Source organism: Pithys albifrons, chromosome 16 (genome assembly GCF_047495875.1).
Source record: "Pithys albifrons albifrons isolate INPA30051 chromosome 16, PitAlb_v1, whole genome shotgun sequence".
NCBI classification, from domain to species: Eukaryota; Metazoa; Chordata; class Aves; order Passeriformes; family Thamnophilidae; genus Pithys; species Pithys albifrons.
In genome coordinates this window covers 6,644,375-6,663,795 of record NC_092473.1, presented here as the reverse complement: position 1 = coordinate 6,663,795, position 19,421 = coordinate 6,644,375, and the positions used below count along the sequence as shown (strand labels likewise).

The 19,421-nt window shown below is 37.3% G+C and overlaps 1 protein-coding gene across 5 annotated transcripts in view; it reads right to left on the bottom strand.

Moving 5' to 3' along the window:
* CLEC16A (C-type lectin domain containing 16A) overlaps nt 1-19,421 on the bottom strand; it is a 64,449-nt gene that overhangs the window by 40,196 nt on the left and 4,832 nt on the right. For all 5 annotated transcript variants that reach the window (XR_011699220.1, XM_071571584.1, XM_071571581.1 and 2 more), the window contains exons 2-11: nt 17,826-17,954; nt 17,225-17,358; nt 16,313-16,461; nt 15,551-15,656; nt 13,689-13,812; nt 12,622-12,796; nt 11,012-11,065; nt 8,470-8,583; nt 3,352-3,580; nt 1,825-1,954 (exon numbers count right to left, since the gene is read on the bottom strand). Coding sequence is in view for 4 of the 5 variants with exons in the window: in XM_071571584.1 (XP_071427685.1) it covers nt 1,825-1,954; nt 3,352-3,580; nt 8,470-8,583; nt 11,012-11,065; nt 12,622-12,796; nt 13,689-13,812; nt 15,551-15,656; nt 16,313-16,461; nt 17,225-17,358; nt 17,826-17,954 (1,344 nt within the window). In the remaining variant the exon portion in view is untranslated. The remainder of the gene's footprint in view (nt 1-1,824; nt 1,955-3,351; nt 3,581-8,469; nt 8,584-11,011; nt 11,066-12,621; nt 12,797-13,688; nt 13,813-15,550; nt 15,657-16,312; nt 16,462-17,224; nt 17,359-17,825; nt 17,955-19,421) is intronic.

Below are 19,421 nucleotides of genomic sequence, written 5' to 3'. Positions count from 1 at the left end.
TCTTCAAGCTCAAACTTTCCAACAGTGAGGCCCATCAAAACAAACTTACAGCTAAAACACTTCAGCTTTCTCTTTTAGGCTCTTCACAGAAGCAAAAGCACTATGGGAAACTGAAAACTTGACTTAGCTTTGGAGCTACAGATTTTTAACTCCCATCTGTGCTGTTTTCCATTTATTTTTCAACAAATATTATTTTTAAAATCACTTCTAACAGTAAAGGCTATATGGTAAATATTTTCAGATATAAGTAGTTCTTAACTCTGTAGACACCTGGTTCCTTAATTAGCTCTTTACTACAGACTTGATAGAAGCAGCAGATCAGATGCCGTCCAAGTGTTCTCTCAATTATTTATTCTTGTGCAGTATGCCCACAATTGAAGTCTGCAACACCTTGGGAATCACCATCACCACAATCATTAATGATTATTCCAGTTATGGAGTAAAGTTCCTTGACTCAGTGATTTCAATCAGGAGGGCAGAAACTATACACACTGGAACAAATCTCTTGAGAAATTTAACTACTGTTTCTACTACATTTGGCACATAAAATAACATAAGATCTTAACCTTTAGCAGCTTATCCAACAGTATTTCCAGAAATTTACACAGAACTAAGGCCAGAATTGCCCTACCCAGGGTCTACCCTTCTTTTTAAAATATTTCTAGCTCTGCACATTCTTTGATGTAGTTTATTTTTAGGAAAGATGCAGCATGCTGTGAGATCACACCTGCACATCCAGAGTCCTGAACTGCAGACATCTGCCAAATGCACTGGCAACTCACATCTCAGCATTTTGCACTTTTTGAGACCTGAGCATCCCAGTCACTTTAGTATTCAATGCAGTCATTGCCAATTTCTTTCTAAAAGCCATTTGGCACATATTTTAGTCAAATTATCAATAATCGAAACCAATGTATTTTAAAGCCAGTTCAAGTCAAGGTTCAATTTCACTTTTACAATGAAATGAAATGTTATCTTTATTAATGAATGCAATCTAAGGTACATCAAAGCTATAATGAAGACAGAATGAAATTCTGGGAATACCAGGCAGCATTTCCCAAGTTTAAAAATAAATTATAAATCCTATTAAACATGCATTTCCCCAACAGACACACTGGCAATTACTTTTGTGCCAGATATGGCACGTTCGGTTTCTTTTCTTTAATATTCTATTAACAGGAACACAAGTTTCTTACTGAGAAGGTGTCCTATGGCTATTTAATATATCCAAGTTTAAATTTTTAAGGCAGGGTGATTTCTGCTCCCAGAAACACTTAAAAACTGTATTTTCAACATAAGTTTTCAATAACCTTAAGATACACTAATGGACCCAGGAAACTGTACATAGGTTAGAAGGGTTTATCTGTAACTACTACTGAAATTCTGCCAAATTCAGCCCTGAGCTGAGGAATTTTCCCTGGTTTTTCTTCCCTACAGGTGCAAACAAAACTAACAAAAGCAACCATAAGTATAATTAAGAAAACTTCTTCTGGCTTAATTTAGAGCTTGAGAAAATTCGGGAGTGCAAACATTTATATTCTGGGTTGTTATGTTAATATTCTGTAATACGACTTTATCAACTTAGTGCAGCACAACTACCATAAAGGAAAGCACAAACTTTGCAAAGGAACAGGATCATTTGCAAAACTGAGCAGCAGAGAGGCCACATCCCACTCTTCTGCCGATTCCCTTAGATGTGATGCAGAAGAATCTTGTAATTTTAATTGGAAGCAGATTTGAAACATCCCTTAAGAGAACTGAAAGAGTTAAGGGGAGGACAAGCAAGGAAATAATTCAGCAAAATATATTACAGTTCCTTTATACCTGTTCCAGTTTGTTATCTCAGTGCCAGAAGCAGCTGCACTCTTTTCTTCATCTGTTGTGTTCTGTTCTGTCACAGTCGAGATGGACAGCTCTGACAGCTTACACCTCTCCATGATTACCATCTCTATTTCTAAAAAAACACATAACCCAAATTTGGTATTTGTCACAAAGTTATCACAAGCACTTTTGTATTTTCTATTTGGCATTAAAAGGGACTGATTCATCTATATATAAGAGGTGGAACCATCACCTCAGAAAGGATAATGAATGGACATAAGCCAATTTTCTTCCCAGTAGAGAACTGTGTTTACATTTCTTTAAGGAATTTGATGCTATATGAAATATAAACATATACATAAAATACTAAAGAAAATAAACACTTCATTTTGGCAAATAAACAAGCAACAGTAAGCCTCCCTCCCCCACAAACCACAGGAAGAAAGAGTATAGAGCCAATTTCCGATAAAAAGATTTCTTTGAGTGAATGCTGGTGAGAGTGGGGCACGGGTGGACAGCAAGTTCCATTGAGTGTGTGACCTGCCCCTACAACTACAGCAAACAGGATACCTGGGCCCCAGTGCCTCAGACCTGAGTTTCAGGAGAACCATTAGGACCAAATGTAGCTTTTGCTTAAGAATTTGGACAAAGATGATGACTAAATGCACCAGTCTAAACAGTACAAAATTCCAGATTTTCTTCTAATCATGGTAGGCAATACACCATCAGTTATTTGACACCATTTAAGGAAAGTCTTCCCAGACTGCTTTCTTAAATCTGAATTCAACCATGTTTGGGCAGGACTGCCAAAGCATAACACTCGTTTCCAAATGCTTGCATGCCATTCTGCCACATTTTTCTCATTTATGTCTAATGTAAATACTGGTTCCTGATGTTTGTCCTTCTAATAGCTACTAACTAGTAAAATAAACAGTTACAATGAACCATAAGACCACTCATCCTATAAAACTAACTCTTCTTACATTTGTATTACAGCAAAAATCCTGAAAATGTACAATTAAAAAAAAATCTAAGAGTTAAAGATGCTTTCAGTGTTGAACTATTTAATATCATCTGCTATTGTGTACTGTCACTTCTAGCACACCCGTTAAATTTTATCACTGAAACAGGCATAAAATACTCCCAACCACCTTGCAAAGGTGAAGTGGCTCCAGCAGCTGCCTCAGGACAGGAGAAGAAGCCACAAAGTTGACAAAGTTGTCAAGTGTACTGAGCAAGTGCCTCATACCCACCTACACCTGGGTGCAAGGCAGGCCTTTGTGGTAAGGGCCGTGGCCCAGAGGAAGGTATGAAAACACTCAGAGTTTTTAATCAGATTAGAAGTACATGTTCTCACAAAATGATTTAACATGAGAAAAAAATACAGCCAAAGATTTAAACAAATTTAATAGTCCCATGTTTACCTTGTGCAACAAGAGAACAAGTTATGTAACAGATCAAAACTAGGTCCATACATTAAATAAAAGCACCTAAATTGCAAGCATCATTTTCATTTGCTGGGATACTCACCTTCATTTTCACTGCTTGTTCTTACGCCTTTTGAACTCGCTTCTGTACCTTTAGTTTTATCAAGGTCATCTTGGTTATCTTCAGATCCTCTCTCCTCTTCATCCTCTTCACCAACATTTTTATAGTTGGGTCTTTTCTGCATTCTCTTCTTCCCTTTCTGTTTGTTGATCTCAAGAGACCTCTCGAGTGTTTCTGTCGGTTTTATGAAACATCTGATACTTGACTTGGCCTGTAAATTTGAGGAGTTTACACTGAGTTATAGCAAGGCATTTTTAACTGTTATTGATAAAGACACTTCAGTGCATATGAGAGATGGGCTTTAGATTGCAAATGAGCATAGTACTTCCAAATCTCAAATCCACTTGAAAATACAAAAAACTAGGTTGTATCAACTCATCAGTAGCACAACTATCTCCAAAGCAACATACTCCAAGGACTGATCATTCAATTATGTTAAGATACAAGTCGACACAGAACTCCCAATTTCATCAATAGAAGTTTATTAATTTTTTTCCCCCTTCTTTGAACAAGTGAGACAGATAGTACATATAAAATTAAGACTCCTTTTGTGAAAAGGATAAAGACATCAAACTCCAAAGTGGGTGTTGACAGGAGTGTATTAATACAACATACACCCTTTAAAATTCTTTGTCAGTAGCAAGGACAAAACCCAATGCTCTATGCCAACAACTTTTATTTCTTTTTTTGAGTCTTACACTTCCCTTAACATCAAACTAATCCCTGTGTCAACTAGGAGCAAATGACACCATGATTAACTTTTTTCGGTCTCCAGACATTGACTTACTTAGACTAGAAAACAAGTTTCACTGGTAGACTTAATTTACTTGTGTTTTACCCAAAGTTATCACTGGCTTTGGACAAGATGCAAACAGTATTCAATCAATACCTGATTTTCCTGATTATTAAGTAGCAGAGCAAGCAAATAAATTTAGATGACACACTTCTCCCAGAACAAATTAAGCACTTCCAGGAGGCTGTGCCATCCGAACACAGAACAACATATTATTTATAGAAAGAGACCAAGACACTACAAGTTGTTCTACAATTGGCAGGACTAACAAAACCTGGTTTTCTACAATTTTTCAGCTTGTTTCTGAGCTGTGCTGCTTTGAACTCCATTCTCACTTCCTAGGCCTGCCAGCTGGATTACCAGAGTACAATATAAACATTGATCAGCCAAACCCCTCTGTTTCTGAGAAGTGAAACACATGGTTTGGGGGCATCCTGCCAGCACAGATTTATGCTGAACAAGACTGCTACAGAAACTTACTTTCCAGAACTCAGCACTTCAATCACTGGCTACAGGGTTAAAAATTTTGGGACAAGAGAAAAGAAGTAAGACTAGAGTAAATAACAAACTGATTCTTTTCTTTGCCTTAGGTGACTCACATAGAAGCGTTGAAGGTGAGTGCATCAGAGACCTCAGGGTCTCTGATTCAGTTTGGAAAAATCCCTCTCTTCACTTAGTAAGGAACAGATACATAAAAAGTCAGGGAAGAAGCTGTCTACCAGCTAAAAGGCTGGAAGGATTCTCTGAGTCTTCTGACTTGCAAAGGTTTTACAGAATCTTGCATAAGTCACCTTACAGTTGGCACTGAAATAAACCACACACTAGGAGGAACTTTCTACAATAGTCAAAAAATCCATTTAGAATTTAGTACAGTTATGTCCCCAGTAACCTCTCTGAAAAATTTTTAGTTTGATCCAACTAAAACACAGGAAGGTTATAAAATGACCAGGTTATCTTTTACTGGTGGCTTCTGGTCAGAAAAGTTGTAAGAAAGGGGAAGAACACCTTAAGTCCTGTTACTCAGGGAAATAACAGAAAAGTAGCATGCAAGTTGCATAATGCATTTTCCCCTTTCCACATTCACTTCTTACTTCTGCATTGCTTCCTAGAATCTTGTAGCTACTTTCTTTATGCAGAATGCATGTACTTAGCATCCTGGCACTTCTCACAAGCTTTTGGTCACATGCAAAGTAACCCAAGAGACCAGCAGACAGTGATGTCTCAAACACTGAGCTATGGTCTGCTCCATCTAAAGAAAGAATGCTGGAAAAAACCCTCTACACATTTATTCTGTTCTGCTAAGTACAACAGGGCTATATATATTTAAAACATTCTAAAATCAGACAAAATCAAATAGCATATGGTTTATTATATAAGTTGGTTACACAGCTTGAGGTACTGCTATTTTACATTTTTAACATATCTCTCAACCATATTTTCAATAATGGTTTGTCTTGTGCAACGTGTTCTGGTAAAATAAGGCAGTACCAGTAACACCCTTTACGAGAAGGAGAAAGTAGGTTAAAGCAGAAACATGCACTAGGTAGAACTGGCCCACATCTGAATTATGCAGGAAAACAGATCTCACAGGAAATAAGGTAAATCTTAGTATGATGTCTGACAAAAAGTTTAAGTGCATTCTAATGACTACACATTCAGCACTTATTTTGAGATAAGGGTTTGTATTTCTTCTGATGACACCTAAAAACAGAAATACAGAGAAAAATATGGACAAATAGAAGTATATCTTACTTTGCAGAACCTGTTCAATGGAGGTCAGGCAACCACTACTGCCCTATGATCTCCATGGGCAGGTTACTGTCAATTCATAAGATATAAGCAGTTACAGTTGCTGGTCATTTCTTCCATAAATTGATTTCAGTAAAAAGCACCACTTGCTGCCTGCTGTGACAACCACCACTGCTCTTTGCCCTGAGTCACTCGGTATTTTGCATTTATGCACAGCAACTGCAATCCTTCTCAGCTTTTGTTTTTGTTAAGTGTTCTTTACTCATTTAGTCTCCTAGGAGGAGGGCATGTGACTCTGCTTCTTGTAATCTCAGTCCTTACTCTGTACACCTCATTCCCCTTTAATTGATCTTATGAGGAAGATAAACATAGATATGTGTTTCTACTTACTTGGGGTTTTAGAAACTGACAGTTACACTTCAGCTTAAACATATCAAGACATCTCAGTTACACCCCCAAAACAACGAGTTTAGGAGATTATCAGAATGGTTATCATAAGAAATGAGAACAGAAAGGAAGTAAAAGATAAGTTTGGGTCTTCTGACTGATGAACAAACAATTCTACACTCAGACAAAAAGCAAATAAAAAACTTACTCATCACTATTCTCTACTAATGTCAGAACACGTAATTCTAAAGTAACTTCTGAAATAGCTTCCAGTGTACAATAGAAATTGGCAATTTCTTTGCAACAGAAAACACCACAGCAGTAACTTTGCAATGGTACTGATACATGTTATAATCCAAAAAGCCTCTGCAGTGGCTGACAGCTCAAAAATGAACTTTCTGCTCTGTGAAGTCCCATTACAGAGCAACAAGAAACTGCCTCAGCTTAACTTGGCTGTGCCTCCATACCTACAGCTGACACACTGCATGGAGCTGCAGATCAGCAGAGAACATCACATAACACAGGCAGCAGATGCTCATACACATTTACAGAGAGCAGCCCACTTGGTAGCTCCCCTCACTGGAAACAGGGCACGGATCTCCTCTGCTGGAGATCACACCCTGCTCTTTCTGCACATAACCAGCCTCCACCACTGGGCTTCCTGACAGCACAGACTTGCCCCTCCGTGGTTTCATTGAAGAATACAGTTGAATTTACTAAAAATTAAAGCTTCTCCCATGGAAGTTTTTCCCCTCATCCATCCACCACTCTGCAGTTTCTGTAACAAAGCTCTACCTGTAGCAGTTTCTGTAAGGATCTATTGCAGAAACCCAACACTCCTCCTACTGACTACCTGTTCACATATGACAGAACTCCCTGTTCAGATGCTGTGAGGACTTATCTTTAAGCACAGTAAGAAGCAACAACCAAAACAGTATTACAAACATAGGAGAATAGATGAACAGGAGTTCAGAGGGAACCCCCAATATTTCTAATGTTAGTGCAAACACACAAACCCAAGATATAGGTATTTTGAAACTTTGTACAGTAACTATGACAGGAAAAGAAAATCTCACTTCTGTAACAACTGGTGCTCCACCCTCTTGCCACAAATTTCCTAGTAACAAAGCTGCTTCTGCACAAGTAACACACGACACTCAGTATGCAGCCAACAGGTCAGACATTTCCCAACATAAATAAGAGATTGCTTTACCTTAAAGTATTCAGTCAACTCTACCATTCTACTACAGTTTTTGCTAAAATAGATTGGAGTCTAAATATTAAGGTGAACAAAAGCTACTGAGACCCACCACCCAGCTTCCCATGCACAGTGGGAACAAATGTGGACAAGTTGACTTGTATGATGGAAGAGCTGAAGCATCTGCCCCTTGAAACTCGCAGAGCTACAGCCACTGCTGGGAAAGCACAGAGAACCAATCCACTGCTTTTATAAATTAAACCTTCAGGCAGCAACTGCTGGCCAGTCATTAGGGGACATGTTCAATTTTTAGACAGAACTAGTCAGAAGCCTGTTAAAGGTCCTGTTCTCTTCCTACTATCATTCCCAAAAAGGGCCTTTAAAAAGTAACAAGTAAGCATTTCACAAACTGTGACACCCGTAACAAAAGAGAAAATACATACATGACACACAGAAAACCAGTAACAACAGCATCTACACAGGGTTGAATGTGAAGGTAAAAAAGGCAGTGACAAAGTGACAGCACTCCCCTCTATCCGTGGCTGGTCTCTATTCTCATATGGACACCAATGCTTGTTTTCAGAGATGATGAGTTTTACTGCTAAAACACTTATACTGTTCAGAGGAAAATCTTTATTTCCTTTTATATCCAAAGGATTTACCAAAAGGACAGGTATTTTTTTTCAAAGTCTCTCATTTCTATTATAAGTTGTGTGAAGAAATAATTTCACAGGAAAGTCATGGTGATTAATTTCTACCTCACTACCAAAGACCAGATAACAAACACCAAACACAGAAGATTACAGAAGTGTCCCAACAAAATGATGGCCCAACAGCAAAAGCTGAAGTCTATTGCTGCTCTTCTCTCCTAAACACAAACACCTTGGATTACCAGTTTCCAATACCTGATTTTGTTTTTCAAATATTTTATTTGCCTTTACAAGATTAAAATTAAAGACAGTTGGCCACTTACTGAGTTTTTCTGGATATCTTGCTCAACCTTAGAAGAAAACACTGAGAGGTCACCATTGAGTATAACCTCAGCCAAGGAGTTCACCAAAGGAGCATAATGTATAATTAGAAAAACCTGTTAAGAGAAGAGTGGAAAGAAATATCAGACATATTTACAGAACATGTAGTTTCACCATTTCACTCACTGAACAAACTTCTTAGACCTTCTTAGCTGTATCTTCAGTTAATATATAAATACAACTGGTAACACTGATAGCTCATTAAATCTGCTTTAAAACACAGCAGATCATAATCCTCTCTACAGGCATTTGAACTTTGCCTACCTTTGAAGCTACCCAGGTTTAATAATTCTTCATATTCTTCCATCCTTCTGCGACATGTAAATTCCCTCTCCTTATCAGCTTTGAGATGCAAGTTGTGTGGTATTCTAGCAAGGAACTCAAATTAAAACTCCAGAAATTTCTTAAGAAACAACACAAACTGGTTATGGTGCACAGCATCCAGGGACCTTCCATGCTCATGACTGGGTGGATTCCAGTAAGTTCTATGCAGTGATTCTTGAATAAATGCCATGCAATGGGCTGAACTGGCTCAGAAGCAGCTTTGCTGGCTCTGAAATGGCAACAAATTCAGGTCTAGCGACAAAGTGGCTACATAAGGCAGGAGGAAGAGCCATACTGCTTGGAACATGAAAGCTCTTAACAAGAAGTGCTTTGGTGCTTTAACAGTTCTCTGTTTACACCAACTACTTTATTTTGGGCCAAGCCTTACAAGTCTGGGCCAGCAAACAACTGGCTTCTGGACAGAACCAGCTCAGGTCCAGTCACAATAACTGTCAGCTTATATCCATTCTCTTCACAGGAGCATCAAAGCTGGATCCCTACACAGCAGTTCTAGCTGCAAAATTCCCAAATATTTTCTGTCATTAAATCTAATCATTGTTTTGATAATATTTAGCTAAATGTTCTCCACAGGTTTTCTGATTAGAGCCAGAACCACTCCAGACCTTCCAAAGGGAAGTGATTACCAGCATGCAGTGCTGATCCATTAGAACTTTGGAAAGTCACATCACACTTCCAAAATGCTTTGAACAGCCTCCAAATCACTGGACCCTCTGCCAGTTCAGAGAGTGTTGCTCGACTATGCACAGGCCTGTTTTGGGGTAAGTACATCACATGTTCACTTTGTGAACAGTGGATGAAATGTCCCAGCAGTGGATTTTCATCTGCTAGCACCAGCCTCTAACATGAGTAGTGCCTGAAGAGTATCCCTGGTGTAAAGAACAAATAGTTTGCAAGGTTTGTCAGATACTCAGTGTACAGTTTTCAGATCCCACCCCACCAAAGACAGACTCTGGGTTTTAAAAGGTGGAAGAAGATGTTTCTACCAGTTGCAGTAACAGCAGCTTGATTTTCTGTATCACATCCCATTCTGATACACAGAACTTGTTCTCCATTCCTTACGACTATTTCATTTTCTTTTTTAAAAAGAATAAAGAACACAGATACAAATCTTGAACTGATACCCAGCCAATGCTTCCACGGAAAGCAGAGGTAAAAGAGGTCAACTTATACAACCCTATCATGCAGATCCCTTTAGTTACAAGGAGCTGTTGCTCCCACAGCCTTATCAGTGGTAACTCCCACATCACCACAGTGTTTTAGGTTTAAACTGAGAAACATCAAATTATATTATCCTGAAAAAAACCCTTTTTTAAAAAAATCACAGTTTAAGCAAAGCTCTTAAAAAAGGATGAAATTATGGGCCAGACCATAATAAAATTACTATTGAAAAACCCTAAGTTCAAATAAAAAGATGAATTAATTCTACGAATACAAGTCAAAACTATTTTCAGGGAATATACTTCAAGAAAACCAGTCTCATAGCAATACACAATGAGGACTATAGGGAGAAAAGATTTTCTCTATAGCAAAATTGCACTGTAAGACTCTTAATCTTAAAATAAGTTCCAGAAAGAAAAGGAGGTGGGATTGGTAAGAGTAAGAAATAACAAGTACTCATCAATTACAGACTGAAGCTATGGGCATAATGAAATTCAAATGGTGAGAAAGTGAGATTTTGGTAGTGGTGGGGTTTGGAATTTGAGTTTGCAAAGAGGAAAATTCAAACCTGAAATCCTCTGCAGCTCAGGCAGATTAAAAATGCAATACAGCATCTATCTAAATTTCACCTGCTGCTTCACCAGGTTCTGTCCCAGCATGTTTACATGTTTAATGCCTCCATCATGCAGCATTTGTCAGGTGGTGATGATCTGTAGTCACGGAATGCTTTAACTCAAGACAAAAATAGTTTTGTCTGCCCATAGAAAGACAATAGTTTCTATTTAACTAAATAGAAATTTTAGTTTAATAGTTTCTATTAAACTAAAAAATAGTTTCTATTTTTAATAGAAACTGAAAGGTTGAAAACTTCCCAAATTCTCTTTAATGGCTTTGCCAAAATGACAAAAATACAGTAATTTATAAATCATAACAGTACTGCAAAACTTATTTTGATACACAACAAATACTTAAAATACTTACTTGAGAAAGAAGATAGAGAGAAACTTGGAGACTTATTTTTGGACGCTCTCCACCCTATGGAAAAAAGTTATGAAAGATTTTGATTTATTTATACACAGTTAGAGCATTTATGCTCTTTTGCATTTTATTTAAAACTTCTAATATTGTATTATTCCATATTCTGCTACAAAATATTCAGAGGGCATAGTTCTTTTAACATTCACTGCTTGTAAACTATTTCAAATGGAGACTCTCTGAACAGGCATATCCCTTACTCTAATTGTTTAAAAATTGCTATTAATTACTGTCTCATGGTCAGTTCAGTAACTTAAATTGAACAGGTGAGCATCTGAGAAGTACAGTAGTTTTTACTACGCTACTACTCTGTCAAAAAGATCTTCTCAGTTAACTTTCATTAAAATCTGCTCTAAAAATTAGCTATTCAGAAACAATAAAATACTACCCACATAATAAGAACATGTTCCTGGCAGACACTTCTCTAAATCAAGTAAATAACACTGGACAAAAATATTTGAAGTGTTAACTTGAGCACAACACCACTAAGTTTATAAATCAGGGGTACTGAAAATGTTTCTAAAAATAAGTTAGTGATACTTCAGAAAAATCACCAAATTAATTCATCGGAAGGTAAGAGCAGCCCAATTTTATGGTTGCAAATATCTCTGACCTCACATCTGCCTGTAAACAGGAGGACAAGCAGGTTTTTGTACATGAACAAGTCAGAATAGCCGAAATGAAAGCAAAAGTCAGGAAAGCTCCTTCACTCTATTGCAGTGGTTTTATCAATGGCAAGACAAGAGGCTGATTGTTATTTAACCTTCGATGCACATGCAATATACAGAATTCCTCAACTTGCCATAAACCTGATCTAAGGAAAGCATGTTGAAATTCCAAAACATTGTTTGTCCTAAAACAAACACCACTGCAGTACAAGAAATGAAAAGGGACAGAAAAAACCCAAACCCAAATCAGAAATGAACAGTGAATTATTTATTCTTTGGAAGACAACTGAATGCAGGAACCTGTGCAGGTTTTAAAAGAACAGTTTCTATTTCATTGGAAAGCAGCTTTCCACTAAATTTAAAGGCTATGCCTTAAAAATAAACTCAGCTGCATCACAATCAAACACAGCCTCTCTGCAAATCAAAGAATCAAGTATCACAGTGAAAAGTTTGTATCTTCTACATGGTATAGATTTTAACACCATGGAAAATCTGCATGTACACTTGAAAGGTATAATAACCTCCTTTTGCCAGAAGAGAAGTTACCTTATGAGAAAAGGAAATCACACGTCTCCCACTGTCAGAGAAATTCAAACCCTGTTCCGAAGTCAAAGTTGTTCTTGTCTCCACTACTTTCAGCTTTGAACCACCACGTCATCCAAAACAGTATTTCTTCGGTGAATAAAATGTAATCTATTGTGCTTTAAAATTCATTCTCGGGATATTTCCCCTACAGTAACCTTATTTATGCTGCTTCAAGTAAAAAAAACAAACATAGATATCTACAGTTTTAACCCTTCTACTGCATACAGGTCCTGAATAAATCACCACATATGCCGAGAGCAAGAAGTACCTTTGAGGATTAAGTGTTTGCAGATATCAGCTTACCTTATCTTGATTTACTAATGAATACACGTAGAGTGGAAGAAAGAGTCTATTAAGTAGGTGGTCTGTCAGCACATCGTTTAAAAATTCACAATTAATGATGAGGATATCATTAAGGTAATGCAAATGATCAAGATGTTCTGCTACCAGGTCACTCAGTTTGCCCCTGTTTCTGTGCCTGAAAGAGAATAGAAAGAAAGAATCATACATTATTAACTGGGAAAGTCATAAAAACTCCGGTAAAAAATTAATGTGCATTCCTGCCACAGATCACCTTGTGCAGACAGACTGCCTCAAGGTGCTTCAGAGAAGTCAACTAATGCTGTTACCAAACAGTATTCAGGCTTATAAGGGCTTTAGGATGCACACATCAAGTTTTTCCCCAAGTTTCCAGAAAACATGTTCTTTTAAACCTTTGCTTTCCACTGGCAGAGCCTTTTCACAAGACAACCACAAAAAATGGTAAGATCTGTTTCCAAAACTGAAAGAGACTTCTGTGTTGTATTTGACATCCACCTCTTCACTTCAAGAAAGCAAGAAACAGACACCCACTGCAGGGTGGGGGTGGCAAGGCAAACCAAGAATAACCTGAATCAACAAAATACCTCTGTAGTTGATAGTGAAATACTACACAGCAATGTCAGGTCTGATAAAGTTCATCTTTCCAGTTTAAATTTTTTTCCTAGAATCGCTTCAGAAAGATTTTCTACTGAGATGACACATAGAAAAGGAACATTAAAAAGACAAAGTTTGTAAGACTGAGAAGCACAAAATACCTTTTGTGTCTTCTGGATATCTACTAAATTTAACAGAATGAAAGAGATGAAAAAAAGCATGTTGCCAAACACTAATTTACTTGTTAAGGATTATTAGCACAGATTGGGCACACAGCACTAGCTGTTAACTTAGAGAATCACTAAAAGCTTTGAGGAATGAAAAGCCTTAACTGTCTACAAGGGAACATAATCAGAAAGTAACTTAGCTGGACAACTACTGACAAAATAAGGACTTTCATTTCAACATCTGGGAAAAGCATTTCCATCCAATAGCCAGCATTTTTAAAAGCTTACTCTTCATCAGTCTGCACACAGTTATCCAGTTCTATCACGTGGCTGCCAATAAACCAGACGAGGTTGGAGAAATAAGGAACTGCAGTTTTATCTCGAATGTAATGCAGCATAGGTTGGTTATCCACTGAAGAGAAATCATTGAAAAGAATAATCAGTCGCCAGTATTTTTTATTGCTTCTTAAGAAATACAACAAACTCTTCCAAATTTTGATTACATGCTTGCTTTCCACACGAGAATACACCTGACACGATCTTATGCGTGAAATGGAATCTACAAACGTCATATCAGTTCTTAGCTGGTTTGAATGAGCCCAGTATCAATATATTTACTTATGTCTGAAGATAAATCTAGTGGAACTCAGAAAGGTTCTTTTAGCACATTATTTATGAAAAAAAGAGAAAAAAGCGCAAGAATAAAGCAGTAATGCTGAAAGTCAAGCTAGTTAGACTTACATGACACTGCATTAAGGAACACAGGAATCATCAGTGAAGGAAGGGCAAAAGAAACAGACAACAATTAACAGGATTAGGAACTGGGAGAGTGACATCCTCTAAAAGGGTTAAAAAAGCTAAAGCACAAAGCATCTAAACTAAAGGATACAGGGTAGGTGTTAGAGCAGAATATATGCAAATGGATAGTCAGAGAATTATCAAACCTGAACATCTGAGCTGTGCTTTTTCAACTCTAACCTTTATATCACTACAATATTCAATGAAAATTCTAGACATTTTTCCATAAAAATATTTAGTTACATAAACATATCACAGGATATATATAAATAGGATATGAAGTCTATAATTTGCTCTTTTTGTGTGCTCATATTTGCATTTACAGTTCTTGAAGCAGAACCCCAAGTACCAAGTGCCCATTTCTCAACATACAAAAGAAAACTATTTCGTCCCTTACAGCCACCACTACAAAGACCACATCTGCTACGCAAAGCAAATTGTTCATTATCTTAAGAAAGATCTTACACTCTGCTACGAATATTGTCATCAAACCATTACTTCTCTTAAGTGACTTCTTAAGAAGTCCTGCATGAACATATTGCATAAGACATACTAACTTGCAGCACCCTGTTTTCAGAGGTAGAGGTTCTGAATAAACAACAATTTTTCTACAGCGATCACTATCATATTTTCAGTTTATTAAAGACTTCATATACACCAAGAAAAATTTAGGGGGAGGTAAGTTTTGGACATCATCTAAACCCATTCTCAAGGAAGGACTAACTACAAAGTTCAACCAGGCTGTTAAGGGCCTTGTTGAGTTTTGAAGATTTCAAACAATACAGATGCCTCAGTTTCTCTGGAAAACTTGCTGCAGTGCTTAACTACTCTGACAGTGGAGTTTTAGGTTTTCTCCTTATGTCCTACTGGAATGCCCAGCACAGGAATCTGACATTATAGTCTGGCCTTCACTGAGCACCTCTGGAAATGGTCTAGTTCCAAAAGGAAGTGCTGTAGGTTACTGCTTCCAACACCATAAAGCTCAAGTTCAGCTGTAAAAAATGTAATCATATTCTTGAAACACTTTGGTTTTGGGGTTGGTTTCCAGTTGTTTACTTTTTAATTACAATCACATTCTGATCTTGGTTGGAAGGGAAGCTAAAGTTCCTTATGTATGCTTGACACTTTGGGGTTTTTTAACCAGTGTCATGAGTGAGGAAAAACCACTACTTACAAGTATATACTGTAGGTTTGGGATGTTCCATAACAGTAAAAATATGTATCTGAAGCAAGTCAAAATGCTAAGCTTTTCAATCTCATAAAACAAACAGAAAACCCTTAGATGTCAATAACTGAAAATTACAAGCAAACAAGACTTGTACACATGCCTTTTTAATATATAAAAAGCATACCTTTGTAGACATTTAAAGTTATAGTCCTAACAGCAATCCTGACCATGCTTTCAGGGTGGTTAAAAAATTTAATAGCTTCAGTGTACAAAGCGAAGTCATTTGTGTGCTGTAACAAGGGAAAAGAGGATTTATTCATTAAACATGTACAGGAGATTTGTTGGGGTTCTGTAGGAAAATGGTTTCTGTGGATTAATACAGTATTTTTACCTTCTACTTAAGTCATCTGAGTCTACCATGCACGGTCAGCTGCATTTGCAGCTCTGCATTAAAACAAACTGCTTTAAGCATCGGTGTCCCAGGGGAACTGGCACATACTCGGTGCTTTTGTGCCCTCTTCTGGCAAAAGGCAGAGCAGAGCAGGGAAAAACCCATTTCACCTTTGCCCTTTGATTACTCAGGCTCTTTGGCCTTTGACTAAACCTCTTAGAACCCAGTGATGCAACAGAAAAGACCCTGCTGACACAAGCACAGGAAAACAAGGCATAAACAAGTTGAATTCTCAGGGCAGGAAAATTCAGAACTACTGAAATGGTCCAACATAACACTAACTTTTAGATTTTTATTTATTTATTTTGTCTGAGGACAAAAACCTTCTTTACCATCCTGCTGCAGAGATACCCACAAAGGAATCAATCACTGGTATTACCATTATAAAAATAAAGGCAAGACATTACGAGACATGAGACTAAACAGAGTATGTGCCACATTGCTATCAATTTCTAATTAAAGTCCACTTATCATACTGCAACTTTCTTCACTTACCTCATTATAAAAGAAATGTACAGTATGATTGTTGAGTTTCAGGGAAAGAGTTTTCAAAAATGATATGTAATATGCCATGATCTCCTCATCAGAAAAGTCAAATTTGTGAACAATAATAGAATTTACATAGTTATTAGAGAGGAGGTAATCTGAAAAATACGAGACATTACACAGGTTAACAGAAACAAATCACTATGGCAACAGGCTGTATTTACGATACCAGGTAGCAACAAACTATTTGATGCCTGAAGACACAATTTTTAGCCAAACAACTCGTGATAGCTTCAAGCAGTAATACAAAGGAATTGTTCCCTATGAAGGTCTTTGCTCCTGAGAACAAGACAACTGAGAATACACTTCACCTTCCTATATTTATGTGGGCTCTGCAGCCAGTGAGACTTTACTCCATTTTCCTCCCAAAGTCCTGACTCTCCAAGGCTTGAATATTACTTTGTCTTCATGATAGTTGTGGAATACTTGAAACTAGCAATTAATTCTCCACCCTCTTCATATTTTTCCAAAAACCTTGAAACAAATGCCCATGGCTGAATGACACCAATGATGTCAGAACAGTTCCAGTACAAATTCTACAACACAGCTCCCCCACATGATCTGCAGCAGCAAGTGAACATTTCAGACCACAGCTAATTTGCTGACTTAAAGAACCCCTTGAAATATGCTAAATGCTTCAGCAGTACCAAACAACTACTTTTGTACTACTGAGAATTGACATTAAAATGGATTTTTGGAGTCAACTTACACTGTATTTTGGTAGTGTTCAATTAAAAAGACTGTTAGTAATTCATATAGCTCTTCTGCTAAGGGATACTAGAACTAAATTTCGTTGAATGAAAAGGGATTTAATCAAATCTTGGTCACTTAATCCTAAACAATTCAGCAGTGTGCCCTTACACAGTGATGTTTCATGACTGATGTTCTCAAAGAGGATGTTCAGAGTCTGCAGCAGCTGCACACACACGTAACGACCAGACTTCTGACGCAAGATGTTCAGGAAGAAAACAAACATATTCTTCTCCAAGAAAAAGCTGAAACAAAATAGAGATGTCATTAAGTCACATGCTGTAAGTAACAGGAACATAATTACATAATTTGGCTAGGGCCAGGGATGATTCACAGCAAGTTTGACAAACAGCAGACTTTGCATTTATGAAGAATTATTTTGCAAAGTTATATCTGTATAACAAAAGAATATCTTCCAAAAACTTTCAAAATTAAACAAGGGAGCTTAAAAATTTAAACTATGCAAAAAAAAGGATGTCAAGAAATCAGGACTTTTTTATTATGTTTTAGTATATACTGGAAACTTATAGAAGAATCAAATTCTTGCATGACATGAATATGATCCTGCTTACCCACCTGCTACAGGACATTTCCCATATTCCAGTCAGGAAATACAGTCCTGGAAGAGTTAACCTTTCAAACTAGAACTCTGTACAACTCTAAGCGTTCTTCAAAACCAAATTCAGAGTTCAAACTGGTCAGAAGTACTTACTCAAACACTGAGCTGTCATTCTGGTCCCCCCAGATGAGGATCTCTGTGATGGAACGAATGGTCTCCACCAGCAGGTTGCGGTTGTGATCAGTTACTGTTGTATTTTTAGTCAAAATATGATACATGTACCTAAAAGAAAAAGTAAGTACAAGTAATACACTACCCTGCCACTCTCACATGCACCATGGTTCTCTTTAGTCACTGAATGTAGACTCTCACATACACTATGCCTAATCATTGCACCATTTTAAAATCTTAAACTTTCCTTTTAATATTGATGCAGAGAGAAAAGTAATTGTCAAACAGAGTATAACACAGGAAACAAATGCCCAACTAGCCAGGTGAGTTATGAGTGCTTATGCAAATGTTAACATCAGACTAGAAACTGTGTGACACTTGTCCCACCGTGCTTCTTGTGTGAATTTCTTTGGAATATGTTGAAGCCAAAGGAGTGATGAGCAAGAAGGAGAAACAGGAGATGCAGGTAAGAACGCAGTAGCTGATATGGGGAAACAGTTGTGGGAAGAGGCACATACAGATCTAACTAGAGAAGTCAGATCCCTCCTCTTGTCAGCAGAGACTCTTTACAGACTCAGCAATTTGATGTTTAACACAAGGACTGCCAAAGAATATTCACTCATCTTGGCAAAGCTTCATCCCCAGGTCTCTGGCGCCTCAAGCACAGAAATACTGATTGGAAAGGAGGCAAATTCCACCTTTATCATGTCAAAGGGCAAGAGTTTAAAGCTGCCAGGAAGTTTAAAAAAGGGCATGTCTGTATCACAAAGGTGTCAGGAAGTTAAATAAAATGTGAAAGGCTTGTATTCTAAGTCTCAGAATTCTACTAATGAGGGTTTTTTTCCAAAATAAGAAATAAATTGTTACATCAAAGTTACTTCCTTCTGTCCTGGAAATAAAATGAAAATGGGGGAAGTGAAGGGGGAGCAATTCTAATAAAAGCACAGATTTCACCACTGCTTTTCTCCCTCTGTTTTTTAATCTAACAATAAAGGAAAAAGACAGATATAAGAAAGGTGAACAATTATGAAAATAAATAAAAAATATGAGAGAAATTTAATGTAATTTTAAAACCGCACAAGTTTAGATTCTTAAACACAGCTCATACATTGCTGCAACCATATTAAAAGCTGGGAGTAACACCTTAGCATTCAGGATTTCTGTGGGATATACTCACAACTGTTTGGGAAGGCAGAGAGATTTTCTGTACTATCAATCTTCCCATGAATAGTGGAGTTAATCAAAACTCCCAGGATCCAGTTCTAGAAAAAGAGCCTGCATGTCCTGACCCTGGGGCAGCCCATCATTATTGTTTTGGATTCCATGCAAGTTTATTCAGTGATTCAGATTGAAATGTTAGGAATCTCATTAGTCAATGCAGGAGTTTAGAAGTTCTAGAAGCCAATTTTTAAGCAACAGACCCAAAAAGCTCAAGCAGCTTTATGTAAAATAAAAATACCAGTTTTGTGAAGCTCCTGTAAAGGTTTCAGAAAATACAGTGCATTTCTCAGGCAAGACTTTGGTGTGTCTGGTTTATGGCTTAAAGTCAGAAGCTTAGGTCAAAAAACAGACCTCAAA